General features: G+C 40.2%; 1 protein-coding gene across 2 annotated transcripts; it reads left to right on the top strand.

Moving 5' to 3' along the window:
- Positions 1-5,572: 5,572 nt before the first annotated feature.
- Positions 5,573-21,080, top strand: nlgn3b (neuroligin 3b). Of its 2 annotated transcripts, XM_027273951.1 has the most exons (7): positions 5,573-5,913; positions 9,665-10,335; positions 11,983-12,042; positions 12,818-12,967; positions 13,807-13,992; positions 15,852-16,641; positions 18,984-21,080. In XM_027273951.1, the coding sequence occupies exons 2-7, from the start codon at positions 9,855-9,857 to the stop codon at positions 19,780-19,782; spliced, it is 2,466 nt and encodes an 821-aa protein (XP_027129752.1). In that variant the 5' UTR covers positions 5,573-5,913; positions 9,665-9,854; the 3' UTR covers positions 19,783-21,080. The 2 variants fall into 2 exon arrangements, with proteins under 2 accessions (XP_027129752.1, XP_027129753.1); XM_027273952.1 differs by lacking the exon at positions 11,983-12,042.
- The last annotated feature ends 4,629 nt before the right edge of the window (positions 21,081-25,709 follow it).

Raw genomic sequence — 25,709 nt, forward strand, 5'->3', positions numbered from 1 at the left:
GATCTTTTTCACAGCAGCCCTTTTGACTTGAAATAGTAAGGTAAACACAGGTGCTGTCAATTATGCGAAGTTGGGCATTTTATTATGGGGCCTTATGAAGACTGGCTCGTTCTGTAGCCAGCATCAAGTAGATGATTCAGGAACTGAAATTTTATAGCACTGAGGTTGCGGGTTGGCTTTTTATTGAGGCTGTAGTTTGCAGTGTTGGATTTGACTGTATTATACTGAGAGGTGTTTAATAGATTAGAGATTAGATTAGATTAGATAATACTTTATTTATCCCACAACGGGTTAAATCACTTGTTAACAGCAGCAAAAAATAGAATCAAGGAGGGAATCACAAATGTACATATTTACAAAAAGTACTAAGGTAGAATGTGCAGATTTACAAAACAAGTACTAAGGTAGAACATAAATGAAAAAACCAAAAATAGCAATGGGACATGAACAGGAGACTACAACATGATCAGGTGCAGGTGTTGTAAAGTCTCACAGCAGCAGGGATGAAGGACAGTACAGGATACAGTCCTCTATATATGTAAATGGGTAAAATATTAGAAACACCGCTCAGTACAACCTCAATCAAAACATATAGCAGACATACTACCCATCCGACAGTGTCAACAAAAGCTGAACAAATCTAAGCTTCAATGAAGTAGAATTTATAGCAGGTGTACTTAGTTAGTACACACATGTACTTAGTTAATTAGTACACATCCTGGGTATCAGCTTCCCTGATCGACCAGATTCAGAGGAGGTCTGAGAAGGTCTCATGAGGAAAATTAACATCGTTTATTGTTAGATATTAACACTGAATGGTTGAACAAGTTGAGAAATTGGTTGGGAAATCACAGTGGAAAGAGCAAAATATACCATGTGAAAATAATTAACTCTGCTTTTTTAAGCAGATAAATAGGAGCGTTCACATGGGGTATAATAATATGTTAAATCAATTATGGGGAATGCACCACTTCATTCGTCTGATGGAAGTTCCACAAGGCATTTTTATACTGATAATATTGAGATATTATTGTAATGTGTAAGTGAAGTGTAATTGTACTTAATGAAGTGATAGCTTGAAATTACTCCTTTCTTTGCCTGAGACTTCCTCACATAAAGACCCAGGGGGTGTCTGACAACCATTTCTGCATGACACATCTCCACTCCTATTTGATAATAACTGTTTTGGGATTGAGGTGCTTCTATAAATGTTACCTCCAACTGTAAAATGATCAGTATATGAATAATATACATGAAACATTTGCATATTTTGACAGATTTCTGTCCGCAATGATGCATAGTGTGCTGTAAATCTATAAACTGGAACCTTTCACCTTCAAATGAGGGCCTCCGACGATCATTTGTTATGTGATTGGCAGAATGAGGCTATAATCACTACCACCATATTTTTATATATATATATATATATATATATATATATTATATATAGATTATATATATATATATATATATACTGTTTTGTTTTCCTCTGGTGTCTTCAGCAGCTGTTCCTGTTTGCTCTTACCTACAGTTTATCCTCTGCTGTGACCCACTTTCCCCCTGAGGTTCATTAAAGTTTCATCTAATCTAATCTATTCATGGTGTATTCAAGGAACAAAGAGTTTGATTCATTTACACAAAGCATTGCATATATCAACCCAACAAAACAATAAAAAGAAATAAATCATAGAGTAGATGGCTACATATCCTGTAACTATCTCAATAAATGCAACAGAGTGCTGTGCATCATTTGGGCATGTTGGTACAGTATCCTCTCAGCACTCGTCAGATACCGCTATAGGTCCTGAAAAACAAAGCAGAGGCAAAGAGGGATCAGAGGAGGCCACTGGAAATCCAAAAAACAAAGTCAGTAGAGCTCTTATTAGAAAGAGGGCATAAGATGCAGTTCCATGTTGGTGAAGAGCTAATAAAAATGGACCGTTGCTGTATAAAGTGCTAGAAACGGCAGTTAAAAAGAACATTTTTGAAAAAGGCAGACTGAGTGAAATGTCACCAAAACTGTTGCAAATTGATCCAGGTCCAGGTTGCAGAAACAGCAGCTAGGTATAGCACAGACATCCCTCTTCTCAGCCGTGCCCTCCAGCTCCTCCTGGGGGATCCTGAGGAGTTCCCATGAATGCGGGATATGCAATCCCCTCATTGTGTTCTAGATTTGCCTCAGGGTCTCCTCCGAGTTGGATATACTTATGAGGCATCTTTATCAGACACCCAAACCACCTCAATTGGTTCCTTTCAATTTGTGGGTGAAGAAGATGTAATCCCAGCGCCTTTCGAATGTCTCTTCAACCAGATCCAAAAGGGGGAATCCACTTGGACTTGGATCAGCAGTAGTTCATTTTGACTTCTTGTAAGAGCAATGTTGTTGTTTTGGACATTACCCATGTGCTCGTGACCACGGAGACAGTTCATCCGTTGGCTTCATGAGCTCTTCAAAGTTCTCCTTCCAAAACGAGACAACACTGTTGTGACTGCTGTTCTCCACCCCTGATATGACAGTTTTGGCCCCACTAAACCCCTCCACAAGTCGAGCAAGGCCTGCAGAGGAGCTCATAAGTGGCCCAACAACTAAAGAGCTCAATCAGGCTCAGCTCAATCAAGCAACACTTGGTGAACATGGTACCACATTCCCAATAATGACTAGTATGTGAGGTCCAAAGCTAATGGGACGGTGGGCACTCTGGCAGACTGATCTCCGACTGCACACCCTGGCTTCTGGTGCATGAACCGGGGCAAATACATGTGCAGAAGTTAAATATATGATGTCTGACAGATTGCCAGGATGCCCATGGCGCCATGGCAACAGCCCCTTTGAGAAGAATACATGCTCATCCTCAGTTCAACCTTTGATGTGAACCTTTTCATTATGGAAAAGAATGAAAATATTTCTTTGATTCTCACTTCAGGACACTTCAGATATCCTGGTACACCCCTGGCCACGGAAGCTGTTTTATCTTTGTCCCTAATCAAGCTGATTCAGCTCAAAGTAACAAAGGATCATGTGGAGAAACTGTCCATGAAGGAAAATATAAGGACTGGAAATTGTGTCTTCAATTAAAATGTCTTTCTTTTCACAAAGAATAACTGATAAGGCCCAGCTAAAACAACCCTGCGAGGCATTATCCTATTAAATTTATTATCTCCATGCATGTAAATAAACCATATATATGTTTTTGAGACCCGCTATCAAACAGATTATTCCCCACATGAGCGTCAGCTGACAATAAGTAAGGATTTGTTTTATATTTATATATAAAGAACAGCTTTCTTTGCTTTGGTAACTCAGCTTGAAACAGTCACAGACATCACAAGGCAGCATCTCTCTCAAGGTCTGTAAAAACGATCTCTCAGCTCTATACATGCACAGATCACAGCATCACAGCTATGGCCGCTGGGCATAGAAACACAAAGAGACTATGTCAGCAACCTGTCTGGTGTGTACATGTTTGTGTATTCCTTGAGTATAGCTGAGGCAGATTCCATATGTTTATTCAGAGAATGCAACATTAAAAATCAGAAAGAAAGGAGTGCAGGAAGCAGCAGCAACAACACAATCATCCCAGTCTTTCTCAGTTTCTAAGATACTGTAAGTGTTACATAAAGACACAACTTGTCTTGGACTGATTTCTGACCACCTGTTGTCATTTCCTCTCAGAGCAGTTTATCATTGTGGCTAATTAAAGTCTAGTGAACCAACAAATGAACTTGTAAAACAAGTGTGAAACTGTTTCAGAGCTATCATTTTCTCATAGTGATGAGAGAACAAGTAAATCCATGTTGCTTATACCCTCATACATGTATCAGACTTGATTTATGTACATAATACACTATGCATGCTTTTTATGTCCATGCTTCTGCTTTGCATCTTTCTTCTTATTTAGTCCAGATTACTATTAACATTCATATCCTTGCTAAACCGTTGGTCCCAGACACTTGTATCACTGTGTATGAGACTGCCCAAAATAAAATAAAAAATACTGGAAGGCAGTTGTTCTGACTGTATCTGAGATCCTCGGAGTGAAGGTGCTTCACCAAACAGAAATATTCAGACTGTATATATCCAGAAATTTATTGTTAGTCCTAAAATGTCATCTCTAATTGACTTTGGACTCCTGCAGGCCAGGAGGATGATAGCTTTATCTTGGAGAAAATTGGATGTACCCTCAATACATATCCATATACATGTATGGATAAAGGAGATAAAGGCATCTTGTATTGTATTGGAGAGACTGACTTACATAACGTTAGGCGTCAAAGTGCACAGTCATTGTGAAATTGTTTATTGTTTAATATGTATGTCTCTGAGTGTTTGTTTTTAATTGTATTTATTTATTTGGTAAATGTGTGAAGTGGGTGAAATATTTTGTGGAAACCGTGACTACATTTTACAGCTTAATAATAATAATTGTTGTTGTTATTACTCTATATTTGTATATGTTATACAATGAAATATTGTTTAAAAACATTAATATCCTCATTTGACATTGCAGTATGAGGGTGTCCTCATTGATGTTTTTACTATTAATATTTTCTTTGCTTTTTATTATTGTTCTGCATGCTTATATATGATCTCAATAACGCTAACTAAGACTAACAACTGTACAAAAACAAAATCTACTTCAGCTCATGTGTCTTATGTGGCAGAACAGGGACTGATGTGAATATTGACAGAAACTCAAATGAAACATTTAATAGATCTATTGATCAGTCTATTTTCTGTTACCAAGCGTTAACAAGGTACAGCACAAACAGCATTTAGTGTCTGTTCTGTTTTTAGGGTGACTTTGTAACATCTGTCCTGGGAACTACAGATGAAAAATAGCCTCTCGGCTAACTCTGGCGTATAGAAATGTTTTATTAATGTACACTGTCCCTGTTAAATAAACCGGAAAATAAATAAATAGGTTAACACAGGGTCAACAGTACAATGAAATGTGTTGGGCTAGAAAAACAGGTCAACATATAAGCACTAGTTGTGGTAACAGCAGGCTTAAGGGAAGAAATACAATAGTAAAGTATAAAACTGGGGTGATATATATATAAAATATAACAAAATAGAATAAGATTTTTTATAGGTGTACTATACATTGTATAAAAAGGTCTTGAAGTAGATGCATCACTGTATAAATATATATGCATGCAGTATATAAATAGAATATATTACTCTATTTATAATATATGAAGGTTGAGGATGGTAAAACACACAGGAGGATTTTTTTTTTTCTGCAGGTTTTCTTATCCTTCCCCATTCTGCCATGCTTGTCACAATTTGCTAAAAGGCTTATGCCAATTAAATGTAATATATTCGACATGCACACCTCGTCAGCATGCAGGCCTGCACACTTCTTGCACACACTTGTTTATCTGGTTAAAGGTAGATGAGGTGTTTTATTCTATCTTATTTATATATATATATATATATTTTTTGTTTGTTTGTTTTATGCCCGGGCGCACACAAAGCGTGTGAGTGTACATGAGTGCTGTCCAGGGTTAAGGTGGTTACTTAATGGTTTCTAAATTGGGATTTTGTCGGTTGTTGGAGGGTGAATTTAATGCACTGGCGTATCCTGGTGGTTGCCTAGTAACGCGCTGGCAGTGGGCGCCGTAGAGAGATCTCTATGGTGGGCGCTCCATTAAAACCGTTGGCGCTCCTGACCTTGGCGTCGTGAATGCGCAAAGCACACAGACTGTGTGCAAAAAAAAAAAAAAAAAGAAAAGCAAGGAGATAAGAGTAAAGATCTGTGTGTTTGATACAGAAACCGGAGGAAATATTCCACGCACACACACACACACACACAGACCCACACACAGTCTTATTGTCTTATAGAGAAACTGACGGGCATGGTATGGAGGAAATCTCGGACATGGAGCGCGTTTCAGCGGCTGTAAAAGCAGGTGAGTTAACCTAATGATTTTTTTTTCTCCTCTCCCTCCATGAGATGAGTCTTTGTTCAGATGTGATCACTGTGATTGTTTAATTCAGATTTGTTCATCGATAGATGATGGAGGATTTGTGTTGCCTCGCTCATTTTTTCCCCTCTCCTCTCCCATTTTATTCACTATAACACCGTCCTACATTAAACAAGCTCCACACACACACACACATGCACACTACAGCAGTTTGTCGATGCTATCTGGGCTGTGGCTGTGTGTGTTTTTTCCACCGTGCCTCTGGATCCTTGCATTAATTTATCATTATGTTGAGTGCTATACCTGCATGTTCTCTATAAGCTCCTCTCTGCAGCAGTTCCTCTTTATTGCTCTGATAAATTAGGGGGGGAATCCACTAAAATGGGTTTGAGTCGAATTACAAGGGCATTGGGAGCCCGGTACTGTTGTCTGACATACTAGGCTCCTGCTCAGATGCTTTCATGTTTAAGGGCCCCCCACCCCCCTTAGGCTACCAGAACCTAATCGATAAGATGTTGTCCCAGAGATTTTTATTAGTGCTGAATTGGTGTTGAATTGTGTGCCTGTCGATGATGGAGGTGCAGGGATTGTAGAAACGTGATTATAGCAATCATTCTAATAGGTCTGTAATTGAGATCAAGTCAGTCAAATGGGAATTAAAGTGTTTAGGTCCCTGGAAACACAAGTCTTTTGACCCAAACCACGACTGTGATGCATGAAAACATCTGGCCGGTGCAAAAATAGTCTATTAGAATGATGTGTAATGGCTGGAAAACGAAGGAAATATTTCACCCATGTCGGTTTTCTTTCCTGTTGCCAGAGTAAAATCCACTGCGTATCAAACTTGACAGAGTGATGGCTCACTTTTTTTATTTTTTTTATTTGCTGTAAGCCATAAAGCTTTTTAATCCACATCTGTCCCATGGCAGAAAACAAGTTGAGATATTCTGCAGCCCCGTTCGAAGGGTGCTTTGACAATCTGCAGCATGATCAGTGAAACGAAATGAAAATATATTAATATATAGCTGCGCTCGAGTTTAGAGAGCAAACATTCATGTGTAATTCATAGTAGGAATTCATAGTATCCTCTTTGATCTACGGCAGCATCAGCATGAGTCTTTATTTTTTCACAAGCTTGAAACAACTAATCAAGTCTGATTGGTGATACTCACTATATAGAGTGTAACTGCTAATTTGACATTGCAAACGATTTCACAGCAGGTTTTGTGAGCATACAAGATTTTCTTTTTCTTTTTCCTTTTTTTTTTTTTACCTTCAAATGATTTATTATCAGTGTCAGCTTCAAACCAGAAGATGTGCCCTGATCTACAAAAAAAATCTGGTTCTCTATCTTTTCCATTTTAATGTCTTGGGAGCCGTACATCATTGTCACGTAACAGATAGGGGACAGAAGAAGACAGTCTTGCCCTTTTTTTGGCTATGAGAACCGTTCATAAGTGTTAATTAATACAGACGAGGCCGGCCTTGGGGGGCAGAGATGTACAATATTTCACAAAAGAACCTGTGTGATATTACTCTGATTCTTTCGATGATGTTAGTATCAGGTATAACATGCTGCTGCACACCTGTGAAAGAGAGAACGAGCTGCCTTTATTGGTGTTTATGTTCCTGTGAGTGTAAACAAAATGCTGCAGGGGAAAGAGAGAAAAGCCAATGCACCACGTCTATGGTTAATTACTTTCTCATATTTGGAGGAAGAAATTGTCATCCGTCTTATTAGATAGGTTCATCAGATTGAAAGAAAGCTATTTAGCTGCAGTCCTTCACAATGCTCGAGGCGGTACTCGTCAATACATTTGATTAGGTTAACAAGCTTGTTTTTGCTTCGTTCATTGACGAGCCGGTGAGAACCTAAAGTCGAGCATCATTATGCTAACTGCTATCCTGGACTATAAGAACTGAGGTTGGGTGCATTTTGGATGACAAGGTAGTTAATTGGAGGCACCACACAGTTTGCTCGCCGGAGCTCTCCGTGGGTGATCTTACATTTCATACCTTATTTGACAAACAGAACATGCTCATGTGGAGGTGCTGTTTACTGAGGCGTGCACACCGGTGAACCAGTAACTAGTTATCTCATGTCATCACACACATACTGGTGACAACAGAAAACTATTATTACATATTATATACAAATATTATATCAGATACAAGATCAACAGATTTTGCACTTAGAAACAACAAACCAAATCAAATAAAATCAAGTTTGTTAACACATGCAAAGTGCAACCAACCGGCAACCTCTGTGCCAAAAGCTGCAGTTCCTCGAACGTCCACTCAGAGCTGGTTCCAGGACGAGTCAGTCTCCATAAGCCCCCATGTTAAAATGCCAAAATACATAGCAGAAATAGTTCTGTAATATAATTCTTTATTTTTCTTATATTAAGGCTTAAACTTATACATAGTTAACAGCATGGTCGCTTTGATTGACAGGTAGGTGCAGTTACAGGTGGCTGGTTTATCATTCAGCCGTCTCAGCTCCACGTCTTTGCCGATTTTTAGATTAGCCAGGATGATGCAGAGGCAGAGGCAGGACTGCCAAGATGGTGCGGCCAGAGCCAACGCACTCTGAGCTTCTCATACGGCTCTTCAGAAACCTGTGACATCACGAATACAGCATCCATGTTTCATAATGTCTATGTCTGTGCAACATATTGTTAAAATCTCAGGTGCACGGCTCCGGAATGAATGGATAAAATAAAAATAGAATGAAAAGTGAAACAATGAGACGATATAGCCAAACATTACCACCAGTATATAATATACAGTATAAGGAGTTATGATGACATCTGTATTACAGAAAATCAACAGGATTTCATTTATGGCTTCCAGTTTTACAATAATTTTTAATGTGTGTGTGTGTGTGTGTGTGTGTGTGTGTGTGTGTGTGTGTGTGAGCAGATTTCTTATGATCATAAAAGCTCAATTAAAAACCCTCACCATCCTTTTTTCAAACCCTATTTTTCCAACAGCAGTCTAGAATTAAACAAATCAAATTCTCACAAAGAAAGTGTCAAAGGATCCTTTTCCTCTGTTATTGAACTCAAATGGTATTTCGCTGCCTGGAAGCCTTCCTCAAGCCTTTCAATTAACCTGCAATTACTCTGCTTTATGAGGGTGGGGGTTGGTGGTGCTACTGCATTCCCATCAGACTTGTTTGTTCTGAGATTCTTCCATAATGTGGCAGACAGTGTTGCTTAGATGTAAGACACAGAAAAGATAGAAACATTCATTCCCATTCATGATGGGAGATATTTGTTGTTTTTGAAATATATTAAACACTGAAACATCACAATCACATCAAATATTTCTTTAGCAGCGTTGTCGTTTTTAATCTCTATTTGATGCATATTAGAGATGTGTCTGTCTCTGCTGTTCACTTTGGTGCTTTTACATAAGAGGAGGGGTGCTTAACACCTTTTTATCTCGAGATGCTTTCGCAGCATCACTCCAACATCACAGCAGATGGATTTTTCAGATTCCTCCCATCGCCTCCTCCACTAATACACAGAGATGAGTATTCAGTGATTTGTTCATGTCAAAGCATAATCTTTCTCTTTTAGGACAGTAGCGTGTTACAGTGGATGTGGCATACTGATATTAAGCTTATATGAAAGTATGTATTCACAGGCTCGAGATGCGGAAGATAAAGTTAGTCAATTTCACATAGTTTTGATGTTTCCTCATCTTATTTTTCTGATCATCTTACTTTCAGGTTTGTGTGCACTGCAATGAAAAGCGTGAGTGGGGGCAGTCCATACCTGGCTGAGGTGTATTTGGATTTGATAGCTGTCAGAGCCAAAGGCACAGTGAGTGATGTCTGTTTGACGGGATCAGCGCAGAGGGACTGAGCGGACACTACAACGTGCATTCGTGCCGTGCAAGGACACCGTCCTGCCCAGACCATGTGGCTGGCTACATTTAGAGACCATCTGTTGCCTGCACACCTGCTCCATCAGCAAGGGACTGTAACCATCACCCACTGTGCTCTTCTTTGGTGGATACTATGTTCCTGCTGGTCGTTCACAAAGGCAACAAGCCAGAAATTCTACCCGACAGTGACCACCCAGTTTGGAAAACTGCGAGGCCTCAGGGTTCCTGTGCCCAGCGAGGTCCTCAGGCCCGTTGATCAGTACCTGGGGGTCCCCTATGCTGCTCCACCTGTGGGCGAGAAGCGTTTCATGCCCCCCGAGCAGCCCTCCTCCTGGTCAGGTATCAAGAATGCTACCCACTTCATGCCTGTGTGCCCTCAGAACATCCACAACACCGTGCCCGAGATCATGATGCCCATATGGTTCACCTATAACCTGGACACAGTAGCCACATACATTCAGGATCAGAGTGAGGACTGTTTATATCTAAACATCTACGCTCCGACAGAGGATGGTGAGTTGGTGTGGTAAAATGGACAGCAATGACTTTCCATGTCCATCGATCATCATTACGGTGGCTCCGGTGTCGTCCTGTTATCGCCACAAAGCATGTGTGTGACCACGCCTCATGTCATTGCTGCCGCCAAGAGCTGATTTACCATCCAAAGCACCGTCATCAGTGTTTCACCTGTTGCAATCATTTTTATTTTAACAATCATGTTGTCCCATTGATAAACAAGCTGCTGAACTTGTACGGAGAGGCACAACTGGACATAAATGTACAGGCGTATGTGCTTGTTTTCTACACATCCAGTGAAATGTTGCTTAGGTAAGGTTTTGTTCAAGTATCGGTCCACCTAAACTAAGCAATAATTTTCAGCTTTTAAAATGATGAGGCCAGCATATTTGGCTGCCACCGCTGAGCATCAAAGGTAATCATGAAAAATGAGCTCAAGTAAGGCTCACGGTGCCTACTTTCCATGTTTGTTAAAGAAATATATATCACAATTTCTTTATGTTTTATTGAATATCTGCTTCATTCAGACTGTCTGAGTCTGTTGGGGGCAAATTAATAAGTAACAAGTCAATTCCTTTTAATCGTTTGCTGAATCCCTCCAATTCTTGTATCTAATAGAAGTGTGAAATGAAGCAGCGAGGGAGTATTTCGTGCGTCTGCCTTGTGGATCTGTAGATTAGAACAATGTCATGCTGCATTGTCTCTGAATCCTAGTGTTGACAAACCGCTCCAGTTCAGGATGCTACAATATATCACCTAAAGATGGCTAATGAGAATGTACTTCCTCCCTCACAAGCATTCAAAGTTGGATAGCGTTCAGCTTTTTGTAACACTTTGACTGACTTTTCTATGGTATCATAGCAACAACAGATAAACAGCCTGCTCGAGAGGTAGTGGTCCAAAATGGTGCAACCCACGTTTTTCCGACAAAGCTCCCGGTCTGAGTGCTGCCTTAAAGGCCTCCTCCACATTTGAATTCACAACATAACTCATCACTTATTTACATTTTATTTCTTCAGACCTGATTGTTGTTTATTTAAAGGCATTCTGTGAGTTTATTATTTCGTTCACGGATGTGAAAACCTTTTCATTTTTCAGTGGACTTTTTTATCCTGTCAAATTAAAGAGTGTCTCCGCTTATCTTAACATATATTTTTGTCATCTAATGTCAAGTCAGAGTTTATTAAGTATTCATTGATAAACCATATAACTCTTCATCTTCAGTAATCATCCTGCAGTGGTGTACCTGAAGAGTCCATGTGACAGTTTGTGTAAAAAAAATCTAATTGTACAGGGAAATAAAATGAACCCAGAAAGATGTATTACACAAGTCAAAGCTGAGGCAGCTGGGTCAATATAACAATGCACGTAATAAACCATTCAAAGGAAACACTGCGTGTGAGTGTGCACGTGCATATACACACAAATACCTTACAAATATCTAACAAGGAACACAAATTTGTTTACTTGATAAAAACAAATTAATTTCAAACTCGTAATGTAATCAAGCATCTCTGAAGATTTTGTCAGAGAGCAAATTATAAGAAAAAACATACTGTATGTAAATGGACTCATCTTCTTTTTGACAGTAATCTATGGATCCTTTTTTCTCCTGATTTTGTCACTTTTTTATGTGAATCGCAGGAAGCCAACACAAGAAAAAGGGGGCGGCTTTCTCACACGCTGAGACTCATATATCTGAAGGTATTTTTTTTTTTTTTTTTTTTTTAGACCTCAAAGTCTTGATGCATGGATTCTATTAGCTTGAGTTTTGGTGAATGAAGATCTTTAAAAATACGTATTTTCGCGAGGAGCTGTGGGGGTTCTTTCATTTTGCATTGATTACATAAGTTCGCCGCTCCTGAGCTTCACATCTTGAATCGAGCACAGTTTGCAGTCCTTTCACTTAAGTGCCACATCTCTGCTGCTGTGCACATTGATCCAGAGATTGCATTATCTACTTGTCTGTCTCATAGTCCCTTTTTAAAGACAGTCATTAGTTAATATGACAAATTGGTTTGCAAACATGAAATATAGATTTTCTATTTTTATTGATGTTTCTATTTTAGCTCATACCAGTGTGGTGCTTTTCAGTCGAGGTCTACATATATCTTTTATGCTTGTGCATGCATATTATAACGTATGTTGAACTGTACTTTTCTTCTCAACTGAGATCAAACCACCAAGTCGAATCAATAGATTTTCTACCTCTGCACGAGCATAGCCAGGTTGAGCGCTTAAATGTATCTGTTGCTAATTATATTTGACCTTTTAATTCACACACACCTCTTGTCAGAGTGTATTTACCATGCATTTTATGAATGTCATTTCAGCTTCCAAACCACAGGCCTACCACTGCTTCTAAGCACCTATTCTAAGCCTACCTCATACTGAACTCACATGCTGTTAAAGTTGTAGTAATGGTGCTGCATTAATCCTCTGTTTGCTCAGTATATATGTGTGTGTGTTGACGTTGCAGATATAAGGGACTCTGAAGCCCGACCTGTGATGGTCTACATCCACGGAGGCTCCTATATGGAGGGCACCGGGAACATGATGGACGGCAGCGTTCTGGCCAGTTATGGGAACGTTGTTGTCGTCACGCTCAACTACAGAATTGGAATATTAGGTGATGACAGTGTTGTAACGTTTAATGTGGTTTCAAATGGAGGTGTTATAAAGGCCCCTGCTTAGTCTGAGGAGGTAAACGGTCACAGTGGTCATTTATTTCCACTTGTGCTGCAGTTATTAACCCATAAAAAGAAGCAGAGACAAAAAAAAAAAAAAACAGTATGAGAAAATATAGGCAGCTGAGATCTTGGCATGACTTGATTTGCATACAAATGTTGTCCTCAGAGGAAAAGTGATGCAAATACGTATCATGTCCTGTCCTTGTTGCACACTAGCTGTTTTAGGCCCATTCTCAAAACACAATTTATCTTCCTTTAGATTGATTTATCTCATCTGCACAAGATTATCAGCCTTTGCCATCCTTAAAAGAAAAAAAAAATGATTTAAATGGAGTATGGAGGGATGCAGGATTCACAAGGTCAAGAGCTTTTTGTTTCCTCGTGTTTAACATTCAAAACAAAGCATTGTTTAGATGAGACAAGACAAGGGAATAAGTAATAGGATCAATTGTAAGAGCAACAGTGACCTCTGTGTGGTTTTATGAAATGCATGTAAGGAAATTAGATTTCTAAGACTTATTTATTTATGCAATTTGTATTTTTATGAAGTGAATTTTATGAGTGTTCAGATTTGATGAGCAGGAGGCCTTGATCACTTCCTGAGGGGCACCACTGTGTGGAGACTATTAAAAAGAGTTGACTGTGGCAGAGAGAGAGCAAAGCCACATTTTCACCTGAGGGGAGGCAGTTTAAGTTCATTCAGATGTCCTGCTGGGCTTTACATCAAAACATACAGAAGATGTCTACTTCAGCTTTGTTGTCTGTTTGTGTCCTTCAGGCTTCCTCAGTACTGGTGACCAGGCAGCAAAAGGGAACTACGGGCTCCTGGATCAGATTCAAGCTCTCCGCTGGATCAGTAAGAACATCGGTTACTTTGGAGGAGACCCGGGTCGCATCACAGTTTTTGGATCTGGAATTGGCGCCTCTTGTGTCAGCCTGCTCACTCTGTCGCACCACTCAGAGGGTAAGAATTAGCTGAACTTGCAATTAATGCAATAATGTAACAAACTTGAGGCTCCATTTTTTTCCCTCAGTCTTATCTTGAAGATGTCACTGTGACATTACGAACAATAAGTTTTAATCATTTCGCAATTTTGCTCTTTGTTTCGAGTGCAGCCTTAAATGGTCTGTCAGGGAGATGAAGTGTTATGATATGGGAGTAGGGTAAAGAGGGTATTCGTTAAGTAAGTGATTGCTTTTGTTCCCCTCTACTCAGTCTAATCAGACTAAAAGCTTTGCCTCTTAAAATGTGAAGCTCTTAAAGAAGCCCACTGGCATTAGAAAGTTTTCACCATGTCATCACGTTCACCTGTGTCCCTCGGTTTGTACCATTCAGACTGACTGATATTGCAGTCTTAAAGATGTGTTTGCCCACCTGCAATGTGTTGTACGGTAAACAGTTCTGAAAAGTGTGCAAAGAACATAATTAATGCTTTGTATTAACAAAGACAAGGCTGGAATGAGGATGAATCGGCTCCAGTAAGAAAGACTTAATTCTTCAGATATTCTCTGTAGAAAATACTGGCAGTGCTTTAGTCATATTATTCATGAAATGACAACATAAATCAACAGGAATTTGATTAAAATACTTGAATATAGCCTATGCAGGAACCTGGTGTCCACTGCAAAGAAAATCTACTTTCTTTTCAGTGGATATCACTTGAGCAGGAATCAAAAGTGCATATTTCAATATGGATGCCCCACAGGGGATTGAACCTCTTATCTTTGCCGTATTATCGCCCTGGTTCTCTCATTGACGCTGGACAGAATCACAAGAAGGGCAGAAATTTTCATCAATGCCAGGGAGGCTGCGGCAACTGTCCTTTGTGAGGTTTGTATTTGATGCCCTCGCTTGGCTGCAGCGAATGCACAAAGACCTCCGGCTGTCTTTGAAGTAGACTAGCTAGCTGCTGCCCTAAAAAAAATATTATTTTTTTAAATAAATGACAGGAAAGGAGGGAGAAAGTGACACTGTCCCTGCACTCTTTTTCCTGCGACTGCTATGCCTTAACCTCAGCAGAGTATTTTTTGACTTGATACATATCACTTGTCATTTTTAGGTGGTAGATACAAAATCCCCAGAGACAGAGGTGACGCACTGCATATAAACAATTCAACAGAGCAGCGTGTTTACTGTATCAACATTGAAGGATCAGGGTTACTGCATATTCAGCTCCCTGCACAGACCCTCCACCGCACAGTTGGCATCAGCAGTCTATATGTAAGCTAGGCTGCTTGTTAGACACACAGTATTAACGATTGTACAAATACAAACACAGAGTGACTATGAATAACCGGCACAGAGGAAACTAGACACCTTCTCACTAAAACAATGCTGCAAATTGATCATTAATTTCACTTGTATTCACTGCCATGTGCAGCAGTGAAGGGGATCAACAGAGAAGACGGTCTTTTTTTGTCACTATAATAACAACAAAATGGGCAAAAATCCTATTACCAGTTCATTTCTTCCGCCTGCTGCTTTTCTGAGTGGTCTTTTCATTCTTTGTAATGCTTTATCTTCCTGGCTAGTATTCAAAGAGCATCACAAGAGCCTGTATGCCTACCTATGTATGGCTACCTAAATTTCATGTGGCAACAAACCATTTGTTTAATTGTGAATGGCAATTCAATGCAAAAAGTGCAGAGTGAGTCATGTATTTGCTTGCAGCAGTTTAGAATGCTCTCAAGGTTTGTGTGAAAAAATAGATAAATAATAATAATAATAATAATAATGATAATAGTATTTGGTGGGCCAAAGCATTAACCACTCTTCTCTGGGCTTCTGTTGTGTTTTTTTTGTTCTCAATGTTGTGTCCCAAGGTTTGTTCCACAGAGCAATCATCCAAAGCGGTTCAGCACTATCCAGCTGGGCCGTAAACTACCAACCAGTCAAATACACTCGCATGTTGGCCGAGAGGGTTGGCTGTAACGTGCTGGACACCGTGGACATGGTCTCCTGCCTGCAGAAGAAGAGCGCAAAGGAACTGGTGGAGCAAGACATCCAGCCCGCTCGATACCGCGTGGCTTTCGGTCCTGTCATTGATGGAGACGTTATCCCGGACGACCCGGAGATCCTGATGGAGCAGGGCGAGTTCCTTAACTATGATATAATGCTGGGCGTCAATCAAGGAGAGGGACTTCGGTTCGTGGAGAACGTGATGGACCTGGAGGACGGTGTGTCTGGCAGTGACTTTGACTTTGCTGTGTCAGACTTTGTGGACAGTTTGTATGGCTACCCAGAAGGGAAGGACACGCTGAGGGAGACAATTAAATTCATGTACACAGACTGGGCTGACAAGGACAACCCGGAGACCAGGAGGAAGACCCTGGTGGCTCTCTTCACCGACCATCAGTGGGTGGAGCCCTCAGTGGTGACCGCTGACCTACACGCCCGCTACGGCTCACCTACATACTTCTACGCCTTCTACCACCACTGCCAGAGCCTCATGAAGCCAGTGTGGTCAGACTCAGCACATGGAGATGAGGTGCCTTATGTGTTTGGCATCCCCATGGTAGGCCCAACTGACCTGTTCCCCTGCAACTTCTCCAGGAATGACATCATGCTCAGCGCTGTGGTTATGACTTACTGGACCAACTTCGCCAAGAGTGGGTGAGTAACAGCAAATTTGGGTTATTATGACTTATTTATATGTAGTTACATATATATATGAACATAATAGTAAGCATCAAGTTTAAAATAGGTTTTTGTAAACTTTCCTAATCCGGGGTTTGAAATATTAGGAAATTTTAGTTATGCTCTTGGATCTTGTACTTCTTGGATACTGTTGCATTGTGGGGAGCCTCCACTGTAGCGCCTGGGCACAACATTTCCCAGAGGACCCTACAGAGAATTACAAGTAATAGAAACAGAAGGGGCGAGGGGAGGGGGTGCAGAATACGAAAGCGAAAGAGGAGGATGTGGTGCTGCTTCTGAAACTCTGCTAAAAAAACAACACATAAACAGTCAAGAAAGGAAATATTCTTCTACCTATTTTAATTATTAAACAGATCAATTCAACCGAGCATCTTCTGAATTCAAGTCTCTCTCTTCCACCAAACTAAGATTAGCATAATTTCATTGTTAACTCATCAAAAAACAATCAAATTCCTTATAAGAAAGTGATTTATATTTGAATGTATTTTGCTGCTGCCTCCCGTCCACAGCAGTACGTTTACTCAAATGCTCCTGGATACTTAAAGAGGCACTACATTTTTGATATTATAGCTGCGTTTTTTTATATTTCAAACTATATTTCCAGAGACTTCTAGCTACCTGATCTGCTTTGGTGGTTCAAGAAGTCACACATGTAAAGTGGTGCTTCAGTTTTCATCAATAAATATGAGTTCCTCATCATCGAAAGTCTATAAATTAGTTGTATCATTAATGAACAGCCACCACTTCCCCTTTGCTTAAATCGATTCGACCTCACTATACCTATAACAGTTAAATTTTACACTCACATAAAAGTGATGCTTGACTGTATGGTCACATTAAAACTATCTTAATATACAGCACGCAGCATCTAATGAAAGCTGCGTCTTTTCAAACCCCACGTCTTTCTTTAAAGAGCCGGTTTAGGCTCCCGTATAACCTCGCTTTATGCGCGTAACAAAGTTTCATCACTTTGGGCAGACTTCCTAAAAGTGATGGGTTTAAAAATTTACAGCTTAATTCACATAAACGTTTAAAGCACTGTTTAACGAAAAGGTTGTGTTGAAGAGAAGAAGCAGCACTTAAGATGTGGCCCATAAACCTCTGCAAACTTTACTGTGAGGGGTGGCAGCAGAAATAAGTGACTGTATAACTATATTTGCTTGTAATATACAATATTGATGGTACCAAATGTGTGTTTTTATTGAAGCTACTGTATGGATTAAAGTATGAAGTCTTCAGGTTTCTGTGAACTTTCTCTCCTTCTGGCAGTTTAGCATTTATATCTTCTATGTATCTGTCTATAGGTTTCCTTGCCTGTGATATATATATGTTTTGGATTATCATTAGAAGCAGTGACAGTTTGTATATTTAATGCAGTGAGTATTTGTGGACGATGGCCTTAGGAGTACACTCTAAAAAAAAGTGCTCTGGAGATCCTTTTTAACCTTAAGCACCTTTTTTTGGGGCTGTTTGGGGTTATTTTGGGAACTGAATGCAGAAAAAAATGTCTTAAGTCACAATTGCAACACTTTTGATGCTTTGAAGAACCTTTTTATATAATAATCTTCTTCCCTTTAAAGGCTCTTGGGAGTACTAATTACTGGTTCTTCAAGTGACCTGGTTTTAATAGAAACTAACGAAGGCACAGTTTAAAGAACTTTTTTATGAACCTAAAGTATCTAGGGCTTTAATTAATGTCGGCTATATGCTTAACGTTTTGACTAACGGGGCTGTGTGTAGAAATTATTGTTGTGGTGCCATTTCTAATTGTAAAAGGTAATATTCCACAACTACTTTATAAAGAGAGCAATTACTAATGAAGTAATTTACCCAATGTTGCATTTAAAATGAAATATTTGAAATCAAATTATTATTTATTGCACCTCAGAGGCAAATACTATTTACACTAAAATGTGGGAAGAACTAATATAAAAATCACATCACGTCACAATTACTTTAATTTCTAACTCGAACTTTTATTGGGTGTAGGAGAAAGTAAGCACAGGTCACTGTAGACTGCTGTGTAAGTGTGTAGGAATGAGGGAATGCTGAGCCCTTGAGGAGAGACAGTGATATTACATTGTGTTGACTTCCTTCTTTGGCTCTCTGTTGATGAAGTTCTCCAACAAACACGTCTTCTGTTATCATTTTCCTTTGGGATGCATTCATAAAAACCTAAGGCTGATGTGCGTCAAACAAAAACAGCAATCACTCTAGGTCGATATCTTCACAAGATCATTGCACTATGCTGAATTATTTCTTCTGACTCAAGCTTTCTTTGTATGATGTGTCTGCAGGGATCCCAACAAACCGGTGCCACAGGACACCAAGTTCATCCACACCAAGGCCAACCGCTTTGAAGAGGTAGCCTGGTCCAAGTACGACCCCTACGACCAGCTCTACTTGCACATTGGCCTGAAGCCTCGTATCCGTGATCACTACCGCGCCACCAAGGTGGCTTTCTGGAAGCACCTGGTCCCCCATCTCTACAACCTCCATGACATGTTCCATTACTCCTCCACCACCACCAAGGTCACCCCACTAGATCCCACCCAGTCCAACGGTAAGAGGTCCGGCAGCACCGGCCGGCCTCCTGTATCCACCGCCCACAATGATGGCGAAGGTGGGAGGGAGATGGGTCCTCTAATCATGCCGAACCCGAGAGATTACTCCACGGAGCTCAGTGTCACAATTGCCGTAGGGGCGTCACTGCTCTTCCTCAACGTCCTGGCCTTCGCAGCTCTATACTACCGCAAGGACAAGCGCAGTCGGCAGGACACGTCCCAGCAGCCGAGTCCACAATGTGACAGCAAGGGTAACAACGTGAGCCACACCAACACCATAGACGAGACCCTGTCATCCCAGCAAAGGAACCAGTGTGAGGCCCTTCACAATCCTCTTCATGTCTCGCCCAGCTTGGACTACTCACTCAGCCAGCGCCGCTCCCCGGACGACATCCCTCTGATGACGCCAAACAACATCACAATGATCCCCAACTCCCTGATGGGCCTCTCCAACATGAGTCCCTACAGCACCTTTCCTGCTGGTTACAGCTCTGCAGGCCTGCCCAGCACCCACTCTACCACACGGGTATAGCCTGGTGAGGAGGATGAGGAGGAGGCGAGGGAAGATGTAGAGGAGGACTGTAGGACGTAGGTAAAACATGGAAATGTAAAGCTGTATTTAGAATGTGTAGGTAAAATAGGATTGAATATGTTCGTTCTGTCTTTTCAAAGGTGTCCAACCACCAAACATCCTGCCTTTGCTCTCTCATAATAGGAAGTCTAACCGCAGAGTCATTTTATAATAATCATTTTCAAAGGCAGATAAAAAGATAAAAAGTGCTTTTCATTTTCCACTTTGGCTTTTTTGGAACTTTACCTAGCAAGAACTTAGTATAATGTTTATACAGTTGGATTTGTATGGGAAGCTTTTTCTTACTCTGTGATATCTATTTTGATCTCGTGGAACAAAGTGACATTCGTGGTGGACAGAGATGAGATCTGGGAAAAGCTTAAAAAGCTGAAAAGCAGTATTATTATTAATTATTATTATCAAGCTATTTTATACATATTTCTCATGGTACATTGCTTATTATGAAAATGTATTTTTACTGTAATTACTTTAAAATGCCTTGTAACTCGCTCACATTAGGAAATTACTGTGGCATCATCAGAAACAACAATGGATTGAAATTTAACCGGTCACACATGTGGTGAAAAAAATTTAGCCAAAATATTTCTATCTGGTAGTGCAAAATATAGCACCTGCATGTGTGTGTGTGTGTGTGTGTGTGAGTGTGCGAATGAGTGTGTGGTTGTGTGAATTGCGCTACAAAACTGTAAATTAGCCATCGTTTGAAATTAACCATTCAGTTTTGCATATGTAGTGTTGTGTAATCTATTGTAGTCTATTTGAGTATCCTTGCTATATTTTTATTTCACGTGTCTATAATTTCCCCTAATACCATTGTAAGAATATAACTTCTGCTTCAGTATAAAAATATAATTGCTTACAATGTGTTTTCCTACTCAGACCAACTCATGGTTCTTTTGGCTTGGCTTCTTTGTACAGAATAAACTTAGACCTACATTTTATTTGTCGTTTGTTTATGAATACTGTAAGGTCTTCAGAAAGATAACTGTAATTACATTGTAATTGTATGTATACCAACTCAATTATTCCCATTTTAAAAAGGAGTTTCATGAAACTTACAGATTATTGCTCCTTTCTCCAAGTTGTTTGGACCCCGTGCGTACCGAGATATATCCAAGGGGTCACTCTTTATTGAACGGACGTGATGGACATCAAGCTTTGAGATTTGATTTCTTTGAACCTATCATAATGTTGTTTAATCTAAATGAGACAACTATTAAAAGACTTTTGGAACTAAAGATGAGTCCTGTCAAACATTGGGATTTAATCACAGTTTATATGGAGAATATGTGTCCTTCAAAGCTTACAGAGTCTGGGTCAGACTCGTAGAGGCGGGGGTTACACATGAAAGTGCTTTTCATGTGTGCTAATACATGATCAAAGTCTGTGTGCAGGTCTTCGGTATTATTACAGCATACGTCAAAAGTTGTATCAAGAATTTTGTGGCCCCAGAGCTGAAGAGTTGAATCTGAAGACAACAAGCTTGAAAATGGAGAAAATCAGGGGGTGTGGAGTTACCAGACTTCTGTAGCCTACTCCTCATCTCTGTTTAGGCCAGCACATTCAAATTTCTGGCAAAACTGGCACTCATGTGGCATTGTGGGTAATGTAGGCACAATGTTTTTGAGAAGGAAGAAGAGTGCATGGACTAAAAACAGACAATATCGCTGCTTCTGCCGCTTTGATTTTGATATTTTTCTAAAATGTCCTTAATGAGTCTTACAGTGTTAAAGTGCAATGCCAATCTCTACAAACAGATATCTGAATATGAAAGCAGAAGCTGTAGGCGTGCGACCAATATAGATTTTGGCACTGGAAGCGTTCTGGTTTCTGTTTGTATTCCGAGTAGGATTGACCAGTCATGTTTGATCAAGCTTTGGTTGAAGCAGTCCACATGGAGAGCAAAAGAGGTGGAAACATTGGTCGAATCTGGGTACCGCTTCAGCTATCATCTGAAACAATTTGTTTCGGTGGCGTTTAGCTCAGTTGGTAGAGCAGCCGCCTCATGTGCGAAGGCTCAGTCCTTGCTAAGGAAGCCAAGGATTCAAATCGGACCTGTGGCTCTTTCCCACATGTCATTCCCCATTTCTCTCTCCCCACACTCCTGTCACTCTTCATCTGTCTCTATCAAAAACAAAAAAGCTTGTTTATATGCAGATATCTGTTTATAGAGATTAGCAGAAATGTGTCATTCTTACATATCAGTTGCTCATTGGACTGCAGAGGAAGTCTTGGTTACAGACTAAATTCAGATACTTTCATTAGTACATTTCTATGTAGTGTAGAGTAGTGCACTAATCTCTGCTGGGCAGCATTGTCTTAGTTCGAGTAATTCAAGCCGTTGTGCACTCACTGGAAATGACAATTGTAACATTTTACATTTAGCTTCTTTTTCTGTGAACTGTGCGAAGCATTAGCACCAACATTTGACTGCCAAAATATAAATAAACATATGTACAACAAACATCTGTATATTGCAGTATTTACTGCAGCCTCTTCTGCTCCAGCAGCTTCCTCAACCACCATGGTTACCATGCCGGTGGTCCCTACCTTTAAGCTACTTACTCAAAATGGCATCCACTGAGGGCGAGAAGAGATCATTATGAGTGCACCGTCCGGTTACTCTGAATGTTAATGTAGTTATGTACTCAAAATAGCAAATGGAAGTACGTAAGTACGCAAATTGAGACACAACATACAGCATGTGAAGATATCCCCTCACAAGATATTATCTTCTTAGTACAAATGAAAAATTCTGCACATTAAAGCTGCTGTCAACAGGACTTTCTTGCCTTCATCAGTCAAAAAATCCATGATAGCATTTTAGCATATTGAGGAGAGAAAACTAGACTTCAGCACCTCCTCGGCTTTGGTTTTCAGGCTTTAGAAAATCCAACTCATGACGGCAGAGTTTGATCAATCACAGGTTATATCAGAGAGAGGGTGTTCTTATTGGCTGTTCTACAAATGCAGATGCACACACAAGTCCCTTCAAATGGTAAGAACCTCATTCAATTGTGCTAAATCCTGCAACATCTGAAGAATTTCCAATACCTCCAGTGTGTGAACACATCCCAGAGCTTCAGGCTCAATATGTTCGATACCATGACGCTTGTATTGATGAGCGTTAAACAGGATATGACAAACAGCGGGGAATAACTTTTCTTAGGGGTACACCTTATTCCTGCTGTTGGATGCCATCACAGACACTGAAACCCGGAGCCCTGACCTGTGGCTGCAAAGTGTCACACTGAGACTGACCAGAGTTTTGATGGGGCTCATGGCGAGACAAGCAGCCCCTATGAGGAATGAGATTTCGCATTGCACACAACTCCTTCTACTGCTGTTTGAACTTGTGGGTTTGGTGGGAGGAGCACGAGAGGCAGCAGAGAGACTCTGAAGGTTTTGCAGGGGCTTTGCTTCAGCTTTACCACTACAGTCTTACCTGGCTGCGTATGACCAGTATCTTATGATGGCTTATGTTAACTAATCATAGCTACTTTGGTGGAGATTCTTAAATAAAGAAGGTAGAGACAGACCATGTCATACAGAGTCCACGCAGTTCACAGGTTGTACTTATAGTCGTACAGAGACGAGCTCTTAATTCACACCTCCTCTGAGATAAGGGAACATTTGAGTCAAGCTGGTTAAAGTTAAAAAGGTTACATATAGATCAAAATAACAAGATGCATTAGAATTTTCCACACTGCCTTTTCATAGTGTCTAATAGTCAGTTTGCTAAATGTATGACTATTTTCTACTTTTGCTACAGGACAGGGACAATAAAAACAACAAAAAATCGGCAAAGACGTGAATCAACGGTGGACATAAAGTGGGCTTAATGAAGCAAACAAAGCAGCCATGCTGTTAATTTTGCGTAACTTTAAGCCTTTTTTTTTTTTTTACAGGTGAGTTAAATAGAAATCCACCCTTGGTACAGTTGTCAGGACCAAGAAAGTCAGCTATAGAGAACAAAACATTTTTTTGTACCAGGATGTAAACATGTTTAATTCTAATGTGAAGTTGGACATTTTAACATGGGGACTTATGGAGATTGTTCTAGAGCCAGCCTCAAGTGGCCGTTTGAGGAACTGCAGATTTTGGCACATTCTTTTGCTGCATGATTTTACCTCATGGGACACTGATGTATGTATACCTTGTCATGCTTACTTCCATAAAGTTCTACTTGGCCAGTAACTGCTGTTTCTTTGCTCCTGCTCCTGCGGTTTTCAGCGCTAATCTTTAAAAATGTTCAAACACAGACTTCAAACAAGCAGCCAGCGGAGTCTGAGATTATCACCAAAGACAATCAAACACGCAGGCAAATAAACCCTGTTGGAGAACAGCTCAGTCCTCCCTTTACTTCATCATGCGGTAAAACAAATAATTTAAAGTCACTGGCCCCAGGAGGTCAATGCCACTGAATTCACTTCTGACTGAGCCTGACGTGTTCCTGTCCTCCAAGTGCTTGTTTGTTTGTTTCATGCCTGTTTGTTCACTTTGTCACAAGATAACATAACGCACATTACCATAACAGGGATAGGAGGGGTGCAAATATTTTAACAGAGGCCCCCCGCCTCCTCCCCTGTATAAACACATGCACATTGCCACTTTCGGTGCATAAATATTGGCAAGTGTATCAATCACACGGCAAACAATTATAAAAATGACTCAAAGATAGAGCTCTGCGCCGTATCACACACTCACACTGCACTCACAGTCACATATGGTGCACTGATATAGAGTTCTGCTTTCCATGATGCTAATCATGATGTGATATAGGTGCCATTTTCTGTCTGATTATGCAAAACATATATTGATATATGCATCCCAATAGCAGCTTGAAAGGCTTGGGGAGTAATGTTGAAAATCAGTCCGTGCTTTAACTAATGACTGTTAGGCGGTCTTATTAAGTGTTACCCAATAATTCATCATCCGAGCTGCTCGCATCCCTGATCACCATATGCATCAGCTTTTGTGAAATATATATTATGTATTCATAAATGAATTTGCTCTTTTCATGTCACCCGAGCTAGATAGCCTCTAAGACTTGTCCTCTTACCTAATCCCGTCCTTTGATTGTCAACATTAGTGCTAATTCACATCTCTCACGCAAAGCTGACAGCCATTCTACACGCTCGCATACAGCACAGAGGTTAATTAATGCTCCTCTTCTCGCCGTCTCTCGTTGGATTTCTCAGAGATTTCAAAGGTGTCGTTTCTCCCTGCTCTTCAGTTTCAGCTTAACAAAGATGACGTCCGTAATCCTTTCTACATACTGATTACTTTCTCTGTTGTTGCTCTGGGTTTTTAAGAGACAAAAGGCTACAAATGAAACCAAATAATTTGCCAGTTCACACAAGACTGTTGTTTATTTTTCTTCGGAGGAGTGACTCAATCTCTCAAATGTCCTGATTTCTTTTGGTCCATTTGGTAAAAGCTTTAGCTCCTTTAGGAAGTGATGGTGTCTTACAAAGTGTACCCTGCTAAAAATACATTTACAATCTATAAAAGATATAATGTAAAAATGTGATTATTAATGTATTTCTTTCTTTCTTTTTTTTATACAATATTTATGTCCAGTTTGTCATGGACATAAAATGGGAAGCAAAAATAGGATGAGGGGCTTCTCCAAAAAAAAAAAAAGAGATAGCATGGTGTTTTCTCCTGCTTCACACTGGCTTCTTTGTACTGAACCCAGCTTTGACATCAACTGGGTCAAACATGAGGGAGGGAGGGAAGGAGGGCAGCAGCTGGACCCGACCGTCAATGTCACCCTTGTTAGTCAACTTTATCGATGTCAGTCAGTAGCGCTGCGATTTATTTCGCTCTTTTGTCTTTGCACTGAGCTCTTATCTCTATGTGTG

The sequence above is a fragment of the Larimichthys crocea genome, chromosome XXII (assembly GCF_000972845.2).
Source record: "Larimichthys crocea isolate SSNF chromosome XXII, L_crocea_2.0, whole genome shotgun sequence".
Taxonomy (NCBI): Eukaryota; Metazoa; Chordata; class Actinopteri; family Sciaenidae; genus Larimichthys; species Larimichthys crocea.